The sequence below is a fragment of the Lepidochelys kempii genome, chromosome 12 (genome assembly GCF_965140265.1).
Source record: "Lepidochelys kempii isolate rLepKem1 chromosome 12, rLepKem1.hap2, whole genome shotgun sequence".
In the NCBI taxonomy this organism is placed as follows: Eukaryota; Metazoa; Chordata; order Testudines; family Cheloniidae; genus Lepidochelys; species Lepidochelys kempii.
In genome coordinates this window covers 32,996,308-33,021,587 of record NC_133267.1, presented here as the reverse complement: position 1 = coordinate 33,021,587, position 25,280 = coordinate 32,996,308, and the positions used below count along the sequence as shown (strand labels likewise).

General features: G+C 41.4%; 1 protein-coding gene across 7 annotated transcripts in view; it reads right to left on the bottom strand.

Moving 5' to 3' along the window:
* The window catches only part of PLCG2 (phospholipase C gamma 2), a 94,172-nt gene extending 70,568 nt beyond the window's left edge, over nucleotides 1-23,604 (bottom strand). For 5 of the 7 annotated variants that reach the window (XM_073308055.1, XM_073308052.1, XM_073308056.1 and 2 more), the window contains exons 1-2: nucleotides 23,331-23,604; nucleotides 16,163-16,401 (exon numbers count right to left, since the gene is read on the bottom strand). In XM_073308055.1, the coding sequence (XP_073164156.1) occupies nucleotides 16,163-16,358 (196 nt within the window). In that variant the 5' untranslated portion in view covers nucleotides 16,359-16,401; nucleotides 23,331-23,604. Of the gene's footprint in view, nucleotides 1-16,162; nucleotides 16,402-21,238; nucleotides 21,309-22,334; nucleotides 22,452-23,330 lie in introns of all 7 variants that reach the window. The other 2 variants (XM_073308054.1, XM_073308053.1) reach the window with 2 other exon arrangements.
* Nucleotides 23,605-25,280: the final 1,676 nt, after the last annotated feature.

Here is a 25,280-nt window from a genome sequence, read left to right as displayed (position 1 = left end):
AATGCAATTTTAAAGAGATTGGTGTGGTAAAACTTTACATGTATACATACATTGCTAATTAAGGAAATTCAGACAGGTAAAAGGAAGAGTGACAAGGCTCTGACAACCAAGAAAATAAAAGTTACTCCTAGAAATTGACATAATCAACCCTAAAATTCAGCCAACAGAAGCACTCCTATTGTTTTACACACAGTAAAAACCTTCACTTCTCAATAGGAAAATATGCAAAATATTCACCACTTTTCCCATAAGGTGTAGGTGGCGTGAATGTTTATTTTTGGTTTTTAGATCAGTTCATATGAAGGGGAAAGAGACGAGCGTTTTCCACAACACAGCATGTTCCCTTCAGCAAGATGATCTTGAGTAAAACTTTCAAAAGCAACTAAGTGAGTCAGGTGCCTAAGTTACATTTTCAAAAGCAACTCACATGCTGAGGAGGCAAAATCCCAGTGACTTTCAATGAGATTTAAGCACTTACATCACTTTTAAAATAGCACTCACAGGTGTTTTAAAAAATGTTTACCCCTGTCTCTGAAGGCTGGGGAGTTGTGCACAATTGAATTGTTCTCTCATTGGAAGGCCATTAACTAAGATTCTCAAACTAAAATTAACAGTTGTTTTCAGACACAAACTTTGCACAACAGTATACAGTTCAAGAGCTATACAGATCAGAATTTAATTTAAAAGAAATACCACCCTTAGTAATCAGAGTGGCGATATCTTTGGCATGATAGATATGACTGTATCAATATCTACATCAAACTCCTCTTGTCCAATCCTGATGGCTGCCCGGTCTGCCATCTGGTATCCAGATAATCACACTATGCTTCTGTGTAGTGCAGCTCTGGCAAACCTTGATAATCAGATATCCTCTTAAAAGGGTGAAATACTACAAGGGACACATTTCACGGGCAGAGTTTCCTATCTACAGAGTAATCCAATCTGAGAATGAGAACAAAAGCAGTGCAATCTCATGAGCAGACCCACAAAACAGGACTCCTAGATTCTATTTCTGTCTGCCACTGACTTGCCAGATTAATTCTCTGCCTTAAATTCATCCACTGTAAATACAGTACTGGAGCATGAAAATCCCACCTATCCTCCAGAAAGGAAGTGGGGGAGGAGGGAAAGGGTTGGTTGGTTGATTGTTTTAAACATGAATTCAGTGGAATTCCCTTTGTTAGGCAGCGGGACTCTCAAGGCTCCTGGACTGCATGGGTAGAATAGTGCCTATTTCACAGGGCTGTTACAAAGCTCTTAAGCCCACATTTTCCACAATGCAGTCTCTCACAAAAACCCATATGGTTCATGATTGTACATCGGATAGTTGGGAACTTAACCACCCAATTTACAAGCACAAATAATAATACCAAGCCCTTTTATAAAGCTTTCCATCAGTAGATGACAAAGCGCTTTACAAAGAGGTCAGTATCATTATCCCCTCTTACAGACAGGGAAACTGAGGCATAGAAAGGGGAAGTGACCTGCTGAAGTCACCCAGCAGGCCGGTGACAGAGCCAGAAATAGACCCCAAATCTTCTGACCCTAGTGCAGTTCTCTATCTGCTAGGCCACAATGCTTCCCCAAATCTTTAATATTTGCATGTGCAAGAAGGGTAGCTGCAATCAGAAAACACAGGCCATATGTTATAAAGACATATTTACATGCCAATATTGGAAAGGGGAGAACTAAGAGGAAAAAGTTCTCCATAGCCAGATTTATTTTTTAGCTAGAATACAAAAATTATGTTCTTTTTACAAATTAAGAAACTGAGGCAGCAAGAGGTTATGTTAAATAATAAGTATTTTATTTTAGTTTATACTAAAATAAAATATGCTGCACTATGGAGCTTTTCACATCTTTCCACTAGAAATGAAGGAAGTAGCAGACAGCAGCAAGCACAATATTCTTACACTGCATCCAGCTAGCACTGGGCTTAAGAAAGAATAAATGGTTATTATGCTCTACTCTGATGCATATCATCAGCATTAAAAGCCTTAATTCAGATAGCTTATATTCCAGTGTTTAGCAACGGTTAGCCCATTATCTGTGCAAAGCCTCTGGGTGTCCATGTCTGTCACTCACAAACACAGCTGTTTAACCTTCTAAGAAAAACAACAATTGCAGAAAAAATAAAGACCGTTAAAAAAAACCTCCTGATTGTTCTCCTTGAAACTCCCTGCTGATGTGAGGCCTACCAAAAAACACATCAGATAAAGGTCTGACAGCTGATATGCTACAACCACAGTTGATGACTCTTCATAACCATCCCACTGCTGTCTTGACTCCCCACACCCATTTTTTGTATCTAACTGTTATCTCCCATCTTATACTTCAATTGTAAGCTCTTGGGACAAGAACCATCTTTCTAGAAAGTGTTTGTAAAGTACCTAGCCCAATGGGCCCCGATTCAGGTTCCAAGCAGCTACTACAATACTATAAAGAGAATGATGATGAGAAAGAGGAAGAAGACTTGGAGACTCCATTCCAAATGAAATTTTGTGAGCTTTACTGTCAGTCCAGTTCTTATGCAGATCACAGACAGCTCATGAAGAGCTTGGATTTGCACAACAGCAAAACCCCATGTTTGTTGCAAACTCAGAGAGAGCTGACAGGGGCTCGATGTGGGACTAGCAGCCATACTGTGGCAGAAGTGTGCAGAGAGAGACAGAGAACAGACAATTTAATAATTATAAGTAATAAGAAGAGGAGACCACATCTACACGCATTTCTCTCCTCCCAAACTGTCAGCCTACCTCCGTCCTTGACCTCCCTCCTATTCTGCCTCTCCAACTTATCCCTGGGTGGCATAGTCTATTCTTATGGCTACAATTCCCACCTTTACCCTGCTGACTCTCAAAATCTACCTTTACCTTCTGTGCAGCCACACATGACTGACCATTTTTTTCTGTATATCCCACTTCCAACTGAAAACTGAACTTCTCAGCTTCCTTGCAAAACTTCCCCCTTCCATCAATGTCAATAATTCCATCGCCCTCCCTACAGCCTAGTGATGCTCACAATCTGCACGTCAGATGTATCTCTGCCCACTTCTCCCACAACCAGACCATCACCAAATCCTGTAACTTCCTCCTTTAAACTTCATCCTTTCCTCTCCATTCTACCAGCTAAAATCCTTGTCTGTGCCTTGGTCACCTCTTGCCTTGATTATTTTAACCAGCCTTCCTGTTACCTCACTCCCTGCCTAAACGAATCCAACAGGAGTTTAGAGTTCTCAGAGGATGAGAACTATGCACCCTACGGACAACTATATCAGTAGTCTGATGGGATGCTAGGATTACCTAGTTAGTATCTACTGACATACCAGCTTCCAAACAGAAGCTTAATGGTTTTGGATCAGGGTGGACTGATTTGGATCAAGGTGGACTGATTTAAATCAAAGTGATTTAAATCACTGATTTTAATTCAGCAAGAAGGAAACCTTGATTTTAATTTATCAGTTTTAAATGTGTTTTACATTTTTACTTTTTAGTTATTTTCCTAAAGAAAGGTTGATTGTCATTGGTTTAAAACATGTTGATTTGCAATTAAATATAGCCTTTACAGTAAATTTGGTGTTTCTTTTTGCTAACCAACAGAATAGACTACACCTATACACATTTATTTAAGCAATTACATAGCTTAACTTTATACTCTTAATTTTTATTTTTTTATTGTGTCAGGATATGGTGACTAATCCATTTCTTATTTCTTTTTTATTTGCAATTTGAGTCAAGCTCTGTTTGGATGGAAATCCAAATTTAATTTAAAATACATAAAAACAGCATTTTAATTTTATTATTAAATAAAATTCCCTTCAATGTGCTGGATACATAAGAAAAAAAAACTTTATCAAAACATGTTTTTCAATGTATTAAACAAAGGAAATATTACCTGTAATTAATTAATTAAACTGATTGTTTCTCATCACCATGTCCTTTAAGATTTTAAAAACTAGTAGGTCTCATACTCTCACATCTCATTTTCATTCATAGATTGGAAAATGAAGACAAGCTTTCCCTATTTTTCAACTCCCAGCTGGTTTCCTAACTTTGAATGAACTAATCAATGGAACTGAACTGGTTGAATAAACTGAAAAAAATATTCTCTCTGCACCTGCAGAAGAGGCTGTTGTTGTCAAAAACTGGGTTAGCCCCTTCTAGGTGCTTAGCTAGTGACTTCCGCCAGTTCAGTGGTTTTTTTTAAAAAATTTTTAACTTGGTGGCAAACAGGTACTGTTTAATATTTTTGTATTTAATTTAAATTATGTTAATAGATTATAATAAATGTAGGCCTTAACATACATGGTCAATTTCAAATTTAATTTTAAAAAATTATTTATTTTTAAGAAATAACCCTGTAGTTAATTTAATTTCTTTTTAAATCAATTAATTGGTTTTTTTTAAATAAAATTTACCACTCTAGTTTGGATATCTTTAAAATCAAAGTCTTTTTTAAATTTGACAAGTGGGAGAGGGAAATATACACCTGGGAAGGAGCTAGCCCATAATATGTTTATTCCAAACTGTAGGATCAAACTGCTGGCATTTATTGCCAAGAGCTAGCGAAAAGAGGAACCTTCCCAAATTTTCCCCCACTTCCTGACTAGTAGATATGACCTGTCCCAGTTTTATAAACATTCCCACATATCTGAAAGTTAACTTGATTTTACCACAATGGAAGAAATCAAAAATATTGACAATCTAGGTCAACGTCCTTTTTCTTAAAAAAAGATTGCAGAAGTCATTTTACAGAGGATTGGAGGTGCTCTCAAAATGACCCAGTAGATAAAGAAATGTCAAGATAATGCACCCTGTTACCTTCAGCAAGAAGCTTCTTTTCAAAATCTTTGCATGCATGCACGCACGCACACACACCTTTTTCACATTCAACTGCGACACCATTAACTCATCTGAGTGTAAGTTCGCACAGCTGTGAATCATCCAGCTGGAAGTTAAGCAGTGGGAATCCAGGAACAGGTTTGCAGAAAATTGCAAATCTTCCAGTGACTCCAGCAGAACCTAGTCACCACAAACTTCCCCTCAGAGGCTTTCCACGAAGCAGCTCAATGTAGTTAAAGGATGAAATGGTTGTTATGGATTGGTCTCTTGGAGCCCTGATCTTGTCAACTGCTTGCTGCATGATCCTGAGCAAGTCATAACTTCTCTAGGTCTCAGTTTACTCATCTGTAAAAGGGACATCATAATACCAGGAGATTTGTGAGGCTAAATTAGATAGGCTTAGATGAAAATATTCTAATTATTATTATTATAGGAAATCCTGGCTTGGCTAGAAAAGACCAACAACAACTGCCTGCTACTCTCGCTGACTGTTCTCATATTACACTAACAGAAGAGGTTGGAGCAGAAAATACACTTTCACTAGCAAACTCATGGGCGAAGAGATCTTCAACCTTTCATACAGTCCAAAAGTAGCCAGACGCATACTTAGTCTTAAATTCAAGACCACCTAGGCACTGAAAATATACAGCAGAACTGTCAGGAAACCACATAACGAACAAGGCACTGCTAACCAAGGTCAGCATGAGTTAGAACCTTGCAACTGCATCCCCAACATCTCTAAGATGGTATGGGCAAAACAGAAACAATTGCTGCAAATTAAAAGAACAAATTAATGCACCCAATGTCAGACACTCCAAGCCTTCCTTTCTGGATTAGACCATGATACCACCATTATTTCAGCTTTGCTACAGTGATTAAAGGATCTAGACTTTGGGCAGGTCTAAGTCCTACATCAGCACACCTGCGATGATATAACACCTCTGGTGAAGACGCTCTATGCCAACAGGAGAGTGCTCTCCTGTCAGCATAAATACTCCACCTCCATGAGAGGTGGAAACTATGTTGGTGGAAGAGCATCTCCAGCCGACACAGCACCAGCGTGGACAGCGCTTAGGTTGCTGTAACTTGCATCACTCAAGGTAGGAGCAGTGGAAGCGTCCTGAAAGTGGGAGGGCCACAGGCACCTGAACCAGGGCCCTTCCCCCAATATCTGCCCTCACACCTCCCCTTCTCCCTGAGCCCCTGCCTTCATGCCACCTCTTTGAGGCCCCTCCCCCGCACTGCCTCTTCCTCCGAGGCCCCTCCCCCGCGCCACCTCTTCCCCAGAGGCCCTGCCCCCCGTTTGCTCCTCTCCACCACCTCTCCCTGTTGCTCGCCTTTACGGCTGGTAAAAAGTTGGAGGGACACAGCCCCCTGGCCCACCCTGTTCTGGCACCCCTGGCTCAGAGTCAGGAAGTGTCTTTTTCCCACCCCTGAGTAACATAAGTTAGATCAACTTAAGCGGTAGCGTAGACCTGTCCTTTATGAGATCAGCTTCCTTATCTTGAAGATGTGTTAGATACTAGCAGCAGTGTGTCAAAGTTCAGGGCCTGTGAGCATCTCCAGTAAAAATTCTAGTGGGACGGTGCGTCTTTGTCACAAAAATCTTTCGTTGCACTTTCTCACATGCTATCACCTCCATCCAGAACTTCTTGCCCTATCCTAAGATAACAATTGTTTTTTTACTCTCAAAATGCTTTACAACAGCAGCATTATCTCTATTTTACAGATGGAGAAACTGAGACACAAAGGTTAAGTAATATGCCAAGAGTCACAGAGGCAGAGACAGAAATATAACCCAAGCCTCCTGATGAACAGTCCAGTGCTCTTACACCAAAATGACCACACGGTAATCACTCAGATCTATCCTTAAAGCACACTTCTTCTGCAAAGCTCATCAGTGCAAATCCACTGAAGTAATATGGGACCAATACTCCTATTGAAATCAATGATAAGATTCCCACGGACTTTGGAGGACGCAAGATGGAGCCCAAAGTGCACAGCATTACCAAAAATTTGAAATAAAAATAAAATGAAGGTTTCTGAATACTGGGTAATCCCATGTACTACAAATGGGAGGGTGTGGTATTTAAGCACAATGGAAACCAGTTTACGGGCAAAGTTTCAGCCATCTGAGGTTAAATAATTTTTGGTTACTGCTAATATAGGATGGTTTTGAGCTAGTGACTTAGAGGTTTGGTAGCTGATCACCAATACCTTCGCCCCTCTAAAATATCTTATATGTATGACAGTTTCTAAGGTGTCAGGAGGACTATCTGAGGTGCTATAAGGAACAGTATATAACAACTGGGGGTTTGGGAAGAAACCCATTATTTTGCAGCCAATTTCTGCAGTTGAATTTATCTCACTGTTTTGTATCTTGGGGAATTCAGTGCTGCACAAACATAAAAAATGTCTTTTTGTGCAGAACAATATCAAGATGGCCAAAAACACCTCAAGCATGAGTGAACATGGCCAGTGCAAGCTCAGATCTGTTTCTCACAGACAGCTATTTGCATAATACTTTGCATTGCCATATAAGGATACACATGTTGTTGGTTTTAATTTTAATAAGTTCACAAAATCCTCTGTGCCCAGCACCTGCTGGGAAAAGCTCTCTCACAAAGGTGTGTTATTTTCTTCAGTCTATCTGGCTTTTAAACTGCACAACAGGCTACATTTGATTTTTACACAGCATAGCTAGCAGGAGGGCTACATAGGCTATTCTGCAGTAATAAAATATTGGGAGTGGAAAGAAAAAGAATACTGGCACCAAGAACCTTTAAGGGACACATTAAATCTAGTCAAGCAGCCTGGGACACGCAGATGCTTGATTACTTATTGGCAACCTCTCACCTTCCAACTAGAAGGCAAGTCTTACTCCTCTGCAACAGAAGATGCAGCCACAAAGGAAAGCAAGCAACTGATCTGGTATCTCAATTTCAGCAGAGCTAGGAATCTGCACACACCAGCCACAGTGCATTTCCTAAAGGCTCTGGAATTTCTAGTGCACCTAATAAAATCTACTTTAATCCTCTTGCCCAACTTAGATTTCCTTAGATTCACCTCAGATGCCACAGCACTAAAGCTAGACATTCTCCAGGTCACAAAGGAGATTGATAACAAACACATCAGGGGCTGACGTTTGCTTCTTCTGTCAACAAGGCACTTAGCAATATTATTGCTGACGGGCAGAGTGGGAAGTAAGTTGTGCCAGAAGTGCTGGGGCACATTACTTCCTCTTCCTCCTACACAGAGCCAGGGGAAGCAGGAACAAGATTGCAACCTGCTATCCCTTATTCAGGCTGGATTGTAAAGTCAGACCCCTCCTCCCTAAATAAATAAGTATTCTTAGTCCCAAAGATATTAGAAGCAGCAGTCTCATTTCCATTGGAGTAATGCATAGGCCAAACACATAGGGGCCAGATTCTTAGCAGCTCTAAATCAGTGTAGCTCTGTTGAAGTCAAGGGATTTACTTGATTTATTTCAGTTGTAAATCTGGCCCAGTGATCTTTCATTGACACAGCACTTCCTTCCAAGAGAACATGAGTAATACGTAACTCTGAGTGAAAGAAACACAAAACGGTTTCACACAAGACTACTTTTGTCAAAAAAATCTCCTTTGTACACCGCGATGTTTAAATTGTTGATACTCTCTATAATGAAATGCTCGTCCAGTCAAGCTGGCAGAGGGAAGTTTTAAGTTTAAAACAGAACATAAAATACCATAGTGGAGTTGAGGACTGTGAAAATGGAGATTGGCTAGCCTCTGGGCATCCTCATTTGCTATCACCTGTAAGGCCCAGGTCTCTAGGCTTTAACGGATCACCTCTTCTGGAACCAGGGAAGTATCTCCATCCAAAATTCTTTGTCCAGCAACAACCGCTTGCATTGGGCTGGAAATGAAGTGCAGTTTTAGAAACTCCACCATCCCATTAAAGACAGACAGGCTGTTATACAGAAATGACCACAATCACAACTCTCTCCAAGAGGAAACAGGATTTCAACCATACAAGTACTGTCATGCCCTGAGACTCAGGAATCATCTATACAGGAGATTCTTCGAGTTATACCTTAGAAATAAACAGCTGTAATTATACCCATATATCCCTTCTGCATGGACGCACTTATTTCAGAACAAAAAAGTGGCTTTTTTATTAATCTTAACTTTAACCACTTCCAAAATGACAAACTAAATCAGAAAAAGACCCTCTTATATAACAGAATATGAATGTATATACAGGGAATTATACTGGTATTCACAAACAAAAAACTTCATTTAACATTAATTATGTTTGCTCTCATCAATGAGCAAAGCTACGCAAAGTTAGAAAATACGAAGTTAAGGATTAAAAAAGAACCTCAGAGTTATGAACACCAGAGTTACGAACTGATTAGTCAACCGTACCCCCCATCTGGAATCAAAAGTATACTACCAGACAACAGCAAAGACAAAAAAAAAAAAAAAAAGCAAATATAGTACAGTACCGTGTTAAATAAACTACTAAAAAAATACATGGAAATCAGTATTTTTCTTCTGCATGGTAAAGTTTCAAAGCTGTATTAAGTCTATGTTCAGTTGTAAACTGTTGAAAGAACAGCCATAACATTTTGTTCAGAGTTACAAACATTTCATAGTTATGAGCAGCCTCCATTCCTAAGGTGTTTGTAACTCTGAGGTTCTACTGTAAAAGATTACAAAGTCAAGAACTCTCAAAACAGGAAAAGCCAAAATGAACATTGCCCATGCAACCTTAATTTGGTCCCCCCGTGAGCATGCATTATGATACAGCCTTTAACAACATGCAGATATGAAGAAGCAGGGATTCTACAGAAAACAGATTCCTTCATTACACAATCCTGATTCATCCCCAGAGCAGATCCATCTTGTACGCTGAAAGAATCAGGGGGACAAATTAAGGCTGCATGGGAACATTAATTCTGGTACCAATTTGAGAGTGCTTGAATTCGCAACCTTTTAATCCTTAACTTTGTATTTCCTAATATATTATGGTTTAATTTATGGATGAGAACAAACTTAACTAATGTTAAATGAAGTTTTTTGTTTTCAAATTTTCTACATTTTTAACAGTAAGAAAACATTTTCTGTGTGTGCTATTTAAGTAATAAAATCACTTACATATTTGCTGTCTTCAGTGTATATTTTATTACCAGGATTATCTTTCAGAAGCTCCAGGTTTCACCATACCGTGCCATGTTGCCTGATATATTGAAAATTATTAAACTATATTCAAAAAACCCTTTTATTAGTGCAACTTCAGTTTTGTTGCAACTTCTACATGACTTTTTTTTTTAACTGTGTAATAGAAAACTGAGTAAGGACTCATTTTCTTGACCATTAAAATATTCCAGATGTGGTTTTTTACAATGTTACCATAATTTGTAGCTGAATATTTTCTCTCTTTTATATTTTACACAGTTTGACAGGGATTTTCATTTTTTTTAAAACTACGACAAGCTTGATATCTCTATGTTATAGCTCTGTAGAAATAAGAGTTATAATTCTTTTGGATGGAGATATTTTTAATTCTTTTGAGTTCCATTGACATTTAACCACTGTGCTACATAAACTTTAGATTCATAAACTACCTCTACTGCCTCAACAAAGTGGAAGTCTGGGTTCATATTTGTGAAAAAAGGCAAAAACAAGCTTTAATTTAAAAAAACAGGTTTTCTTCCTCTTAAGCAGAAACACTGTCAACCAGTCAAAGTTACAGTAACTTTACTTTCAAGCAGATCAGCTGTGATTTGTCATTAACATGAGTTACAGCATGTCCTAAAGAAAAGATCCTGCAAAATAGTATTTTACAATGGAATCTTTTGATTTTCATGCCTAGGGACACTTCATATTTGCAAAATTCCATCGTTAAAAAGGGTAATTACATAACTGTGAAGTCGAATTACATTAATACTTGCGCTTACACGGAGAGAAGCAACATGGCCCCAATGGTAAATCACAGGACTAAGAATCAAGACACATGGATTATATTCCCAGCTCTGCTACTGAATCACTGCATATCCATAAACAAGTTGCTAGGCTTCTCTGTGCCTTGGTTTTCCCAAGTGTAAAATGGAGATAACGTTGCTCATCCACCTTTGCAAATTGCTTTGGTACATTTTTATGAATGTAAAGAACTATATAAATAACAAGGATTATTATTACACAAACCACCAAAGCTACATTAAAAGAAGGTTGCAAAGTCAATCATTCAAAAGTTAGGAAATGCCCCCTTCTGTGTATGCATCATGATACAGTCTTTAATTGCATTATCACATACTATTTGTCTCAGTCTTTCATCCGCCCACTCTCTGGCTCCCAGCACACTCACCCGTTTTGCTTCTTGGCTCCCAGTTCCAGTCTCTTTACCCAGTCAATCCCAATCTACCCTACCCTCCCAATCCCAGTTTCCCTCTTCCCTACCCACTATCAGTCTCCAGTACCAATTTCTGCCCCACTCCCAGGCTCCTTGTCCCAATACATTTCCCCTGCCACCTTCCCCTCGCACAGGTCTAGCACTTGTCCCCTCTGCATCTGAAGCAAGCAGTTTTCCCCTCCATGCTGCCTGGGCCCAGTAGGGAGGTCATTGAGAGCACAGGACATATAGGCTCCCTGATCTCAGTTCAGATGCCCAGACCCAGGATGGCCCACCGCAGTCCAGAACTGCAAGTAAAGTCCTGCTCAGCCCTGTGCTGGAGCATGCTCACTGAGGACAGAATCTTTGTGGAATTTAGCTGCTAAAGTCTAAGTCATGTCTGCTGAGCATGTGCAAACTGCCATTTTTCAAAGGCCTTGGCCAAACTTAAGTGGATTTTCACAGGGATGCAAAAGGCACATCCCAGACACATCTTTAGCCCACCTGTTAAATTTCGAGTCCCTGCTCCAAAGCATGGGGGCGTTAGAGCTTTTCAAATAAAAGGTCATCAGAACTTAACAAGGGTAAAACAACATATCTAGCTTCACTCTTGTGTCTGAAATTAAAATAAAATAATAATAATAATTCCCCTGAGGCAGACATCCAGCATGGAACATTTCAGCTCAAATAGTTAAAGTCTGACAAAGTTATAAGCAACTAAAAACAGGGTCTTGTAATGGGGAGATCAAGTAACCTGAATAGGTAGCACTACCAGCCCCACCCACAATACAGTTTCTTTCATCCAAGAATCTCAGAGCACTGTTTAAATATTTATTGATTAAGCTTCAGAAAGCATCTCTGACGATCACTACAATACACCATTTTTACTGCCATAATATTACTGTCATACTAGTGTACAACTAGAGTAACAGAATGGTGAATGAGACTCCAAAATCTTAGATGTTTAAAAAAAATTAAGATACTATGAATAAAACAGATAAGGAAACACTTTAACTGTGGAAGTTTAAAATTTACATTTTACAATTTATAATTTTTTTTTTACTACTATATACCTGACACTTAAATTGGACAATGAAGCTGAACTTGTCAGTTTGATTGTTTATAATCACTCTCACTTTCTGGCTCTTTACCATTATCAGAATACTGTTAGTGTTAAAGTGTCCAACTTTGCATGGAAAATATGTTTTCAATTTTACTTTTTAATTAAATATAATTAAACCTCACATTCTGGACCTAAAATACTTAACAGCATCCCTTTCATCTTCAATTTCTTTATTGAAAGAATAAGGGCGGGTCATGGAAAAGCAAGCTTGCCACTACCACAGAGAGGAAAGGACAACTTTTTCCGTATACAGGGACAGGAAGAAAATTAAAACAAAAAAATTAAATACATATACATTTTAAAATGTCAACATACTTATTTCTACTGGAAACATGGACAAGAATTCATCATTTTAATGTCTTGAACAGGACTGACACATTTATATATCATTTTCATTTTAAATGCAACTTTGTAAAAAGAAAGGAAAATGTTGTCAGTAATGTATACTGGTAAAATTATTGTCTAATTCCTGTCTCTCTCTCACACACCACTATAGTTCTTTTAACTATTTTAATTTGCTTTCTTACATAGTACAATATTATAATGGAAATAGGCAGACAAAAACAGTACAGTGATAAAATAAAAGGTCCTTGAAGTATGGGATCAGCCTCAGATATTAAACCAGATTTTATGCTATATAGAAACAGAGGCTAATTCAATACCTTTCAGGCCAAAAATTGTGGATTTCACTTTTACAGAAACTTGCACCACATTGACAAAGTATTTGCACCTGATATTCTGCAATCAGACATCTCCTATGGTAATACATACATACACATATGCTTATTAATTATATATATATACACACACACACACACATATATATAAACACACATACATACACACACACACACATATATATATAAACACACATACATACACACACACACACACACACACACACACACACCACTGGGTTAAAGGAGAGGACCAGGGGAAAATTACCCAAACCTGTAAATTCCAGATTATCTCCCTAATTCTGCAAATTTAGATCTACCAGTTTAGAGTCCCACTGAAGCCAACTGGACTAACCAGATAGATTCCATTGCAGAATCCGGGCAAAAGGGACTTCCTGGGCATAACGAGAAAATAATTAGTAGTTGTCCATAATGGCTAGCTACTAGAGTACTTCAAATTTACTTTCTACATTAGGGGCAACAGAAATATGAAGGAAAGTATTGGTCCTCTACTTCATGGCAAAAGAGAGCTAAAAAATGATGACAACAAGAAGGCTGCGGTTCAATGTCTATTTTGCTTCAGTCTGCACTAAAACGATTAATGGTGACCAAATACTCAAGATAATTAACATTGACAAGGAGTAAGGAATGCAAGCTAAAAGAGAGAAAGAACAGGTTAAAGTCTATTTAGATAAGTTAAATGTATTCATGTCAGCAGGGGCTTATGAAATTCATTCTAGGATACTTTAAGCAGCTAATGCAATCTTAGAACCATTAGCAATTATCTTCCAGAACTCATGGAAGACGGGTGAAGTCCAAGAGTACTGAAGAAGGGCAAACACAGTACATATCTTTAAAAAGAGAAACAAGGAAGACCCGTGGCATTATAAACCAGGCAGCCCTAACTTAGATACTTGGAAAGATATTGGAACAAATTATTAAACAATCAATTTGTGACCACCTAAAGGACAACAGGGTTATAAGGAGTAGCCAGCATGGCATTGTCAAGAATAAATTGTGCCAAACCAACACAGTTTCCATCTTTGATAGGGTTACTGGCTTAGTGGATGAGAAGAAATAGTAGACATGATATAACTTGATGTTAGTAAGGCTTTTGACACAATACCACATGACATTCTCATAAACAAACTAGGGAAATATGGTCTAGATGAAATTACTATAAAATGGGTGGACAACTGGTTGAAAAAACATACTCAAAGAGTAGTTATCAATAGTTTGCTGTCAAACTGAGAGGATGTATTTAGCGAGTCCCACAAGGGTCAGTCTTGGGTTTGGTACTTGTCAACATTTTCCTTAATGACTTGGATAATAGAGTAGAGAGCATGCTTATAAAATCCATGGATGACACCGAGCTGGGAGGGGCTGCTATTACTTTGGAGGACAGAATTAGAATTCAAAACCACCTTGACAAATTAGAGAACTGGTCTGAAATCAGTAAGATGAAATTCAATAAAGACAAGTATTTCACTTCGGAAAGAAAAATCAAATGCACAGCTACAAAATGGGAATAACTGGCTAGGTGGTAGTACTGCTGAAAAGGATCTGGAAGTGACAGAGGATCACAAATTGAATAAAAGTCAACAATGTGATGTGGTTACATAACCCAGACACCTTCTGGGTGTGGTGTTCTGTCCCATCTAGTGGCACCGAGACCACTTAAAGAGAGAGAGTTAAATGAGTCTGCTCTACAGCCGTAGCTAACAGACAGTTGGCTTCTAGCTCATGCGGTAGAGGCTCATGCACTAAGCTCCCGAGGTCCCTGGTTCAATCCCACCAACAACTGGGGTCTGTTGGCATTACAAGTAGGGGCTCATCTGGGACTTCAACTAAAAAGTCTCTGAAGCTCGGGAGGTGCTTTCTCAGCTAGGGGAAGTATGTAACCTACACATCTCGTGGGGGTGGTGTTCTGTCCCATCTAGTGGCACCAAGACCACTTAGAAAGAGAGAGAGTTAAATGAGTCTGCACTTCATCCAGCGGGCTTTTAGGTCAGGCGGTAGAGGGTCATGCACTAAGCTCCAGAGGTCCCCGGTTCAATCCCACCCACCGAGGAAAGGGTAGTTAAGTTCTGGAATAGGTTTCCAAAGGAGGTTGATAAGAATAGGTTACACAAACATCTGTCAGGGATGGTCTAGGTATACTTAGTCCTACCTCAGCACAGGGATTGAACTTAATGACTTCTCAAGGCCTCTTCCAGTCCTATATTTCTGTGATTCTTTTGTCCTTTTCCTTCAGATCCCAAAGTAGTTTTTGTGGGATACTTTCATTTTTGTGTGTTATTTTTGTTGTCTGGTTTTATTTTTTTAATTAATTGTGATTTGATTTGATTTTGAAGACTAAGAGATCCATGTATACAGAAATGATTTTTATTTTTTTAAACACAGAGCCTATGGCAACAAAGCTTTCATACCAAGGAAACACACCTTTGCACATCTAGTAAAATTTAAGGTAGGGTTGCATTTCAGACCTCTGTGCCCTTACAATGAGACTGCAATTAATGGATGATCCCAGTTTGCCATCGATACTCAGAATATTTTCCCCCTCTTGTAATGAAATGGCTCAGAATTGAAAATAATCTAAGACACGGACTCTTAGTACAAACTAATAATCTGCAAACATTTATTTTTAAAAACATTAATGAGTTACAGGTAAAGAAAAACAACAACAAAGTTTGCAAGTCAGCTTTCCCAACCCAGCCTCCCTAGTTCATTCAAACTGAGTTAAGTTTCTTTCCAGCATGTTTTAAATTTGGTTGCGTTTGTTTTTTTAGTAAGTATTTACAGCCTGATACTACTACTTTTAATTATGCAAGTTATCCCTTACTCATGGAAAGTAAGGTTGCAAAATCAGGATCTGAATCTTTAGTCTTTGACAAAAGGCCTGAAGAAAAGCCTGAGTAGCAATAAGTTAGCCTTCAGCGGGGCTAGCTGCCTAACTAGTGAACTGTAGGAGACATTTGGTCTACATTACAGTAAACCAACAGGGCTCGCAGAATGCAATTTTTAAAGTTTAATTATGCTCTTGGGTGAAAAGAAGCAAACTGTTAAATACTGATTTAAATGACCCTTTGTCAATTACATTTATCAGTAATAAATTCCAAGTTCTGACATGCCTTGCCAATACTCACAGAAACCTTCAATCTTGTCAGCTGTCTTGCTCCAGGCCACCTGCCTGGTTTCCATTATGACTTGGATAGTTCTCCTTTCTGGAGTAAACTTCTTGAGACTGAATACTGTCATAACTGTTCCCAGCTCCAGAGCCCTTTTGATCTGGCTCTTCTCATACTCCGGCAGCACTCCATAGTCTGTGCTCTTCCTGGACATTTTTTAAAATCAAATTTCATCAAACTGATACGTTCCTGATGTGCTGAAAAGGGGGAGGAGAGAAGGGAGCAAAATTTAATATTTAAATAACTTTATTTTGTTTTAATTCCTTCAATTTACCAAAAAAAAAAAAAAAAAGCACATCAGTGTTGAAAAAAGATCAGTATGAATCACTGCACTTCAGGTGCAAGCATATTGTCTTATAGCTATCTGGTTAACCTTGACAACAGTCCTACCTAGTCTGTGAGGTTTTATGAAAAGTGTTTCACTGGGGGAGGGATCAGTGACCCAGTGTAGCAGGATTCAGAACAATCAGCTGGGTGGAGCAGCCTTAGCGTTAAATGAAATATGATCTCAGATTCTAAACAACAAAACAAGAACTCCACTGTTTCATCAACAATGCAACGATAATGACTATCTAACGTTCCATAGTAGCATAAGGCGTGCTAAGGTCATTCTGGCCCAAATTTATAACAGTATGTGAACAAATGCTCTCCCCATCTCTTTGGTGTATGCAGGAAAGCTGGGATTGCAAGCATGAAAAGGTAGCACAAATGCACGACTCTTGATTTGCATGCACACACAGTTACAAATGTGGTCTGTCTCTTTCAAATATTATCTGCAACATTATGCAGGAGGCTCAAAATTATATTTTATACAGTGGATGATTTGATTCTCCCCAGAAACAACAGAGAAGACATGGGAGAGAAAACAGTATAAGAAGAGACATAAGAGATACGCTCACTATAAGCATAGCTGTGACAAAGAGGAGAAAGCATCTGAAACTAAAAGGAGATGCACGTGTACATGAGAGAAGACTGTGCCTATCTTATAACAAAGAAAGCAGCTAAAAATAATCAAGAAACCAGATAAGTGTGAGGGATTATTTTGTTCAAATTCTAAGTCTAGGTCTACATTAGAAACTTTTGCTGGTATAGGAACCTCAGTTAGAAGTGTGATTTGTTTGCAACATTTCTAAAGCAGCAAAAGGCCTAGTATAATGCAGTTTCCACTGGCACAAAAATACTTGTCAGTATATCTTATTTTGCTTACCAAACCAGTATAAACTATACCAGCAAAATAACCTTTTTTACCAGTATAAACTGTGTCAACAACAGGAGAGTTTGCCAGTATAGCTATACCAGTATATCTAGTATACCTAGTATCTAGTATACCAGTATATCTAGTATATCTAGACTGGCAACCCTTTTCCAGCATAGACTTGGCCTAACAAATTGATCCAAATTGTATTGTAACCACTGGAACTCATTTCTGTGTGGTCAGTAAACTTTTCCATAAGAAGTGTGCCCTGGGTCCTTTTACGCCACATAATAATGTCTACAGGGTCTTTCTTTTACTAAGGTACACCCCATTTACACCAAAAGGAAAAAATAAGCTTTGAATCCTTCAGCGAATAATTCTCTTTTACATGGCGACCCAGTAGTATCACTAGAGGGGCCAATGCAGTCTGGATCCGATGAATTCAAAGATTAAATCACAGGCAAATGTCCAGAATTTGGCCTTCTTTGGGTAGTCTCAGCACATGTTAAATGACGTACCTTCCACCCCATGGCCCAGCTCTCCAACAACCGTCAGAAAGGGTTTTTTCTATTTTAAAATTATTAGTTTTACAAGGAGAGAGGGACCACTGACCCGTCACTCTTAGCAATTCTCTTTAATAGAGACACATATAGAGAAGGTAGCAGCTTTATTCCAAATGTGAAAGCACTGCTCACTTTCTCTCCCTATAAGTCTTCCCATTTTAGAATACCACCATATTTATCTTCTATATCAGTTTTTTTCAAGTGTTCTATGTGCAAACTAAAACTTTTAGGGCACGTTGACACTGCATTTAGACACCCGCGGCTGGCCCGTGCCAGCGACTTAGACTCACAGGGCTTGGGCTAACATACTGTTTAATTGTGGTTTAGATATTCCAGCTTGGGCTGCAGCCTGAGGTCTGGGACCCTCCCACCTGCAGATATCTACATGACTGAGCCCAGCAAGCCTGAGTGAGCTGGCACAGGCCAGCCACAGGTTTTTAATTGCAGTGTAGACATACCCTTTGAGCCTGAAAGCCGGATATTACGATTTCCCTTCCTGTCAGAAATCTCTAGAAACCCTTTACATCCTGGGTATTAAGAGCATAGTGGCTTAGATACCAATAAGGGAGAAAAAGGCTCTGCAACAGTTTTCAAGTATGCCAAAAAACTTACCATTCTTAAATAATTTATCCCTAACTCTGAGTCTGGCCTTCTCCCAGGGTGCAAATGCTGCTTATAAACTGCTTGGGGGAAAGCCTGGATTATTTCTAATTGGGGTGAGAAGGGAAAAAGAACTAATTCTTCTCTTGCTCTGTCCTATAAAGAAAGTATTAAATTGACACTTGAGGGGGCTTTTGATGTCTGGGCAGAAAGTTGGCTGGGAAGAACCCAAATTAGTGTTGCTGTCTCTCTGCCACTACACCAAGAGGAGCTGAGAGTGCTGCAGGAAGGATGGTGACTGAAACTTGGGATAATGCAAGAAAAGGCTACATCCTGGGTCAGATCCTCAGTTGGTGTAAACTGTCAAGGTTCCACTGAAGTTAGTAGAGTGATGACAATTTACACCAGTTGAGGCTATGACCCATGACTCAGAAGAGGACAAGAAAGACCACAGGGAAAAATACAAACAAATTACAATATTGTATTTAATGTCAGTCTTTGCACTTTTAAAGCCTTATGACCATACGGTACTTACATCTCCACATGGTCACTTCAACTCTTATTTATGTGACAGATGGCACATGTTTCTGTACATGACAGCCATCAAGCGAGGAGACCACTGCAACACAGTGCTTAATTTGTAATGAGAGAGGTGCAGAGGCTCAAGCCATTTTTTTTACATTCATAACTAATGCAGCAAGCCCAGAGGTGCCGGGACTATGAACTGGCAAGCCTAGAGACCTGGCACAAATTAAGCACTGCTGAGAGACACAAGAGGCCCAATACACATGCTGCAACTCTCATAAATATCGAAAGGCTTCCAAGTCTCAGTCTCCTGCACATCACTGCAGCCGTGAATTAATTACAGTCGCAGGTACACCTCACCCTGGTGCAGAATCCTGCACACAATGGACACTGTGGAGCCTACTCTTTCATCCACGAGCAAAGGAGGAAGTGGTTTAATTTTTGCACAAGAAGCAGTGGCTGTCACCACAGCTTTCTTGACATCTCTCTCAACCAAGGCCAGTAGTAGGAAGGGCTTAAAGCCCCTCAGAGCAGCTTCAACTACCAGCTCCAGAATCTCCTCTGGTTCTCTTCCTCTCCTAAATCCACTACCCTTCAACATGAACAGTTTCAGTTTCCATGTGGATAACCAATCTGAATCTGCTGCTGCTTGTTTCCCTTGTAACCTCCTTCTTTAACCTATCTTCCCCCCCATCACCGTTTCCCGACCTGATCCTTACTACATACTATTCTCTTCAGATCTCCCTCCTCCTCTCTCTCAATACTTACTTTCTTTTCACCATCTCATCATCCACTCCTTTCACAATGTCCATTCTCCCAACCTTCTCAAAGTTCTGTGCTATAGTCACCCTTCTCTTTCAAATCCCTTCTTAAATAATACTTCTTCACTGAATTCTTCCTACTGTACACTGATGAAGAAAATAATGATCTCTTACCTTCCCTGTTATCTCATTTTATATTAGATTCTAAGCTCTCTGGAGCAGGGACCATGCCTTAGCCCATGTTTTGCAAAGCACTACAGAGGTTTATGGTGTTCTGTACCCATTTATTCATATTAAATTCTTCTACTAACTCTAATGGGAGTTATATATGCCAATCCCCAGGGAACGATGACAAATTACCTATCAGGGCCATTGTGTGGGTAGGATTTAGCCGAAAGTGCAATCAACCCTTTTGTCTCTATAGGACTAATCACATAATTCATTCATGAAATTATAGCGGATTCATATCTAGTGATCTACCCATAATCCCTTGTTACAATGCCTTCCAATAACAGGATATAATGGCAATTCATGAGGGGGGGAAAAAAAATCAAAGGAAATCCTTGATCTGACTTTTAAACATGCACTACTGTTCTCACTCTTTCTTTCCTTCCTTCCTCCGCCCCCCCCACCCCGCACACGACCCAAAATTAAGAATTGCATTAACATCCATCAGACCATAATTCAAATCTGTAGCACTGAGTCTTAAAAAAATAACTTTTAGAAGTTCGGGTTTTTTAATGCTCCACTGAATTATATACAGTCAAGGGCCTGACTACTAAATTTATCTCATTTTCTTGATAATCTAACAAAACAGTCTTTTATAGGGACCAACACTAACTGTGAAGAGAAACCTGACAAATTAAAGAATTATGTTTATTTCATTTGAGGAATGCTTTTGGGCAGTCTTTTAACACAGGAAGTTGCCTAGTGAGGGTGGTCTTTTGTACACTTTTCAATGTTTATGGTACATTGGTTTTAATAAATTTCTGCTCCTAAATTTTCTGAGAATTATAAAAGATTATCTTTTCCCCGCTAAAGATGTATCCATCTTCATTAGTTATTTGATCATTTATTCTAAATCTCAAGATACATATCAGTGATCAGGTTTGTGCTGTACTCTGAAATCATCCTATATTTAATTATATCTACTTCATTGAACAGACATGGAGAAAGATCTGTTGGGTGGACTAAAAATCTTAAATTGACAGACAGCCCCCCAACCTGAAGCAAATACTCACCAGCAACTACACACCACACAACAAAAACACCAACCCAGGGACCAAACCCTGCTACAAACCCCGGTTCCAACTCTGTCCACATATCTATTCAAGGGACACCTTACCACATCAGCCACACCATCCGGGGCTCATTCACCTGCACATCTTACCAATGTAATATATGCCATCATGTGCCAGCAATGCCCCTCTGCCATGTACATTGACCAAACCGGACAGCCTCTATGCAAAAGAATAAATGGACACAAATCTGACATCAGGAATCATAACATTCAAAAACCAGTAGGAGAACACTTCAGTCTCTCTGGTCACTCAGTAACAGACCTCAAAGTGGTAATTCTTCAACAAAAACGTCAAAAACGGACTCCAACATGAAGCTGCAGAACTGGAATTAATTTGCAAACTAGATACCATCAGATTAGGCCTGAATAAAAACTGGGAGCGGTTGGGTCATTACAAAACCTAAACTTAATTTCCCCAGTACTAATTTCTCCCTACTGTTACTCACACCTTCTTCTCAACTGTCTGTAATGAGCCATTCTCTTACCACTTCAATAGTTATTTCTCCTCCCTTGGTATCCTGCTCTTAACTGATTTATCTCCTTAGACTGACCTAACACTTGGTAAAGCAACTCACATCCTTTCATGTATTTATACCTGGTCCTGTATCTTTTACTTCATACATCTGATGAAGTGGGTTCTAGCCTACAAAAGCTTATGCCCAAATACATTTGTTAGTCTTTAAGGTGCCACAAGGACTCCTTGTGTTTTTTTGTTTTGTTTTTTTTAACCAATGTAGATGTACTATTTGACCTATCAGAAATTTTTTTTGTCTATTCATCAAAGTATTTATTTATTATCACAGTATCTGAGCATGTCACAGTCAGTGGACTTCAGCCTCACAGTACCACTGTGACGAACAGAAGTGTTATCCCTCTTTTAAAGATAAGGACCTGGAGTAGAGGGGAAAATAAATGACCAGTGCAAAAGAAGTCTATGACTGAGCTGGGAATTGAACACAGTAACAGTTCTAAACACATATCTAGTCCCCAGTTAACTAGATTATCCCTTCCTACTCCCACAGTCTGATGTGGGCAGACAATAGAGGTGATGGGGGGTCTTGCACACATCACACTGCAGGACTGGGAACGCTGAATTTACTGTATAATCTCACTAATTGGCACTAAAGGCTAGAAAAACATTTCAAATAACTAAGAACAACTACAATGCGAACAGAAGATATACTACCTTTATTTATTCAGGCAACGGTAACTTGAGTTACTCTATTATAGTGCTTCATAATTTGTAAAGACAACTTCTTTGTATTCCAAGAGCTCTCCACACCTACCTGCTAACAGATCTTTTCTGCGAAGCAGGGAAAAGAGAAAGAACTGCACTAAATGCAAATTATAACAAATGTAGGCTCATGTGATGCTGCAGCATTTGTTATGATAATAATTTCTTGTAGTTGCACACATGATATGCAAGGTACTTTCCAGGGATCCTAGGTGGGACAGGAAGGATGGTGTGGCAGCAGCATCTGGAGACCTCTGGCAGGTCACTCACTATTTGTTTGGCCTAAATCCCCTTTGTAAAAGGAGTTAGTAGTACCTGCATTCACCACCCTGCTTGGTCTTAGTTACTTAGATCGCAAGCGCTGTTTGGGCAGGGACCGCCTCGAGCTGGGTTTGTACAGCGCCTAGCGCAACTGGGCAGGGCTCTCAGCAGAAGTTACCCTCGGGACAGCTTCAGGCCGGCCAGAAGGGAAGGGAGAAGCAGCCCCAGAGGGCCTTTCTACCCAAGTGCCCCGCTGCAGCCCCAGGAACAACCCTGCAAGGCCAGGCCCAAACACCCAGAGCTCTGCACCCGCTCCCCGGCTCGCCCGCCGCCCTCCCCGACCCCGAGCGCAGGGAGCTCCGGCTGCACGCGCCCCGCCTCGCTCGGGCCGCGCCTGCAGCTGTCAAAGGCTCCCAGCGCTGCAGCGTTTCCTTCCTTCTTTTTGCAGACCGGCCCCGGCCCCGGCCCCGCCGCTGCAGAGCCCAGGGCTGGCGAGAGCCCCCGGCCGGGGGACAGGTGCCGCCCGGGCGCTGGGCCAACGGCCGGGGAGGGGGGGTGGCGCGCCGGGCCAACGGCCGGGGAGGGGGGGTGGCGCGCCGGGCCAACGGCCGGGGAGCGCGCGCACCCTCCTCCAGCCCCCTCACCCGCAGCCTCGGGCTCGCTCGCTCGCCCCCCTTCCCGCCTCACCTGGGCGCGGGGAGCTGCAGCCCCGGGAGCCTCCCGGCCGGTGCCCTGCGCTGGAGACGGCGGCGGAGCCGAGGGTGCCGGTGCCGGTGCCTCCCCCGTTGCCGCTGCCGGGCCGGTCGGTGGCTGGGACTCTCCGAGGCTCCCCGCTTCTGCTTCTGCGGTAGCAACTGGGGGGGGTCATGTGACCTGCCCCGGCCACCTACTGGCGGTGCGGGGAGAGGAGCCTGGGCCCCGGGGGAGGCTGAGGCGGGGCAGGCGCCTCTGTCCCCCCCCCCGCCCCCACGGCCGGCGGGGGCGGGACCCTGGGTTGGGGGCCGGCTCCCCTCAGGGGCGGGGAGGCTGGGCGGGATCCGAGGGGGTGGGGGGCCGGCTCCCCCCACCCCCGGGGCAGGTCGGGACCCCGCGGGTCGAGGCCGTAGCGCAGCCTTCAGTCTGACCCATCCCAAGAGTTCACAGACCCCCAGAAACCAGCTCGGATTGAAAATCCCAGGCGGGGGGGTTGCGGGGCTGTACGGTTTTGTTAATACTAAGCTCCCAGTCCTTTCCCTCTGGGGTGACCGGATAGGCAGTGTAAAAACTCCGGATGGGGGTGGGAGGGGTAATAGGCACCTGGATAGGAAAAAGCCCCTAAAATCGGAACTGTCCCTATAAAATCGGAACATCTGGTCAGCCTATTTCCCCCCGGCTTTGGTGCGTAGGGCTTGGGGGTCAGGGTGCGAGAACTTTTCTCTGCTCCCCTGGAGGGCTAGAAATGTCATTATGTTTCACTAAAAGCTGAGATTCGCCCATCTCTTAGGGGACTCCAGATGCTGGGGCTTTAGGGGTAAGACTAAGGGTATGTCTACACTATGAAATTAGGTCGAATTTATAGAAGTTGGTTTTGTGGAAAGCGTTTTTATACAGTCGATTGTGTGTGTCCCCACACAAATGCTCTAAGTGCATGTAATCGGCGGAGTGTGTCCACAGTACCGAGGCAACCGTCAACATCTGGAGCGTTGCACTGTGGGTAGCTATCCCACAGTTCCCACAGTCTCCGCCGCCCATTTGAATTCTGGGTAGAAATCCCAATGCTTGATGGGGCAAAAACATTGTCGCGGGTGGTTCTGGGTACATATCGTCAGCCCCCCTCCCCCCCCCGGGCCCTCCCTCCCTCTGTGAAAGCAATGACAGACAATCGTTTCTTGCCTTTTTTCCTGGGCTACCAGTGCAGACACCATACCAGGGCAAGCATGGAGCCCGCTCAGCTCACCGTCACCGTATGTCCCTGGGTGCTGGCAAATGTGGTACTGCATTGCTACACAGCAGCAGCTCATTGCCTTTTGGCAGCAGACAGTGCAGTATGACTGGTAGCCATCATCGCCGTACTCCAGGGTGCTCTTTTAGCCAACCTCGGTGAGTTTGGTCACAGGCACCTGGGTAGACATGGGAGTGACTCAGCCAGGTCATTTCCTTTTGAGTTTCATCTCATGGTGATTCAGTCCTGCCGGCAGTCATACTGCACCATCTTCTGAGGAGGAGCCAGGAGACGACTATGGCTAGCAGTCGTACTGCACCGTCTGCTGCCAGCAAGATGTATAAAGATAGATGAAGTGGATCAAAACAAGAAATAGACCAGATTTGTTTTGTATTCATTTTCTCCCCCCTCCCTCCCTCCATGAAATCAATGGCCTGCTAAACCCAGGGTTCTGAGTTCTATCTTTGAGGGGGCCATTCTGTTTCTCCTTGATCCAAAGCCACCTCCTTTGTTGATTTTAATTCCCTGTAAGCCAACCCTGTAAGCCATGTTGTCAGTCGCCCCTTCCTCCGTCAGAGCAATGGCAGACAATCATTTCGTGCCTTTTCTCAGCACAGATGCCATACCACTGGGAACATGGAGCTCGCTCAGATCACCATGGCAATTATGAGCACTATAAACACTGCACACATTATCCAGCAGGATATACAGAACCA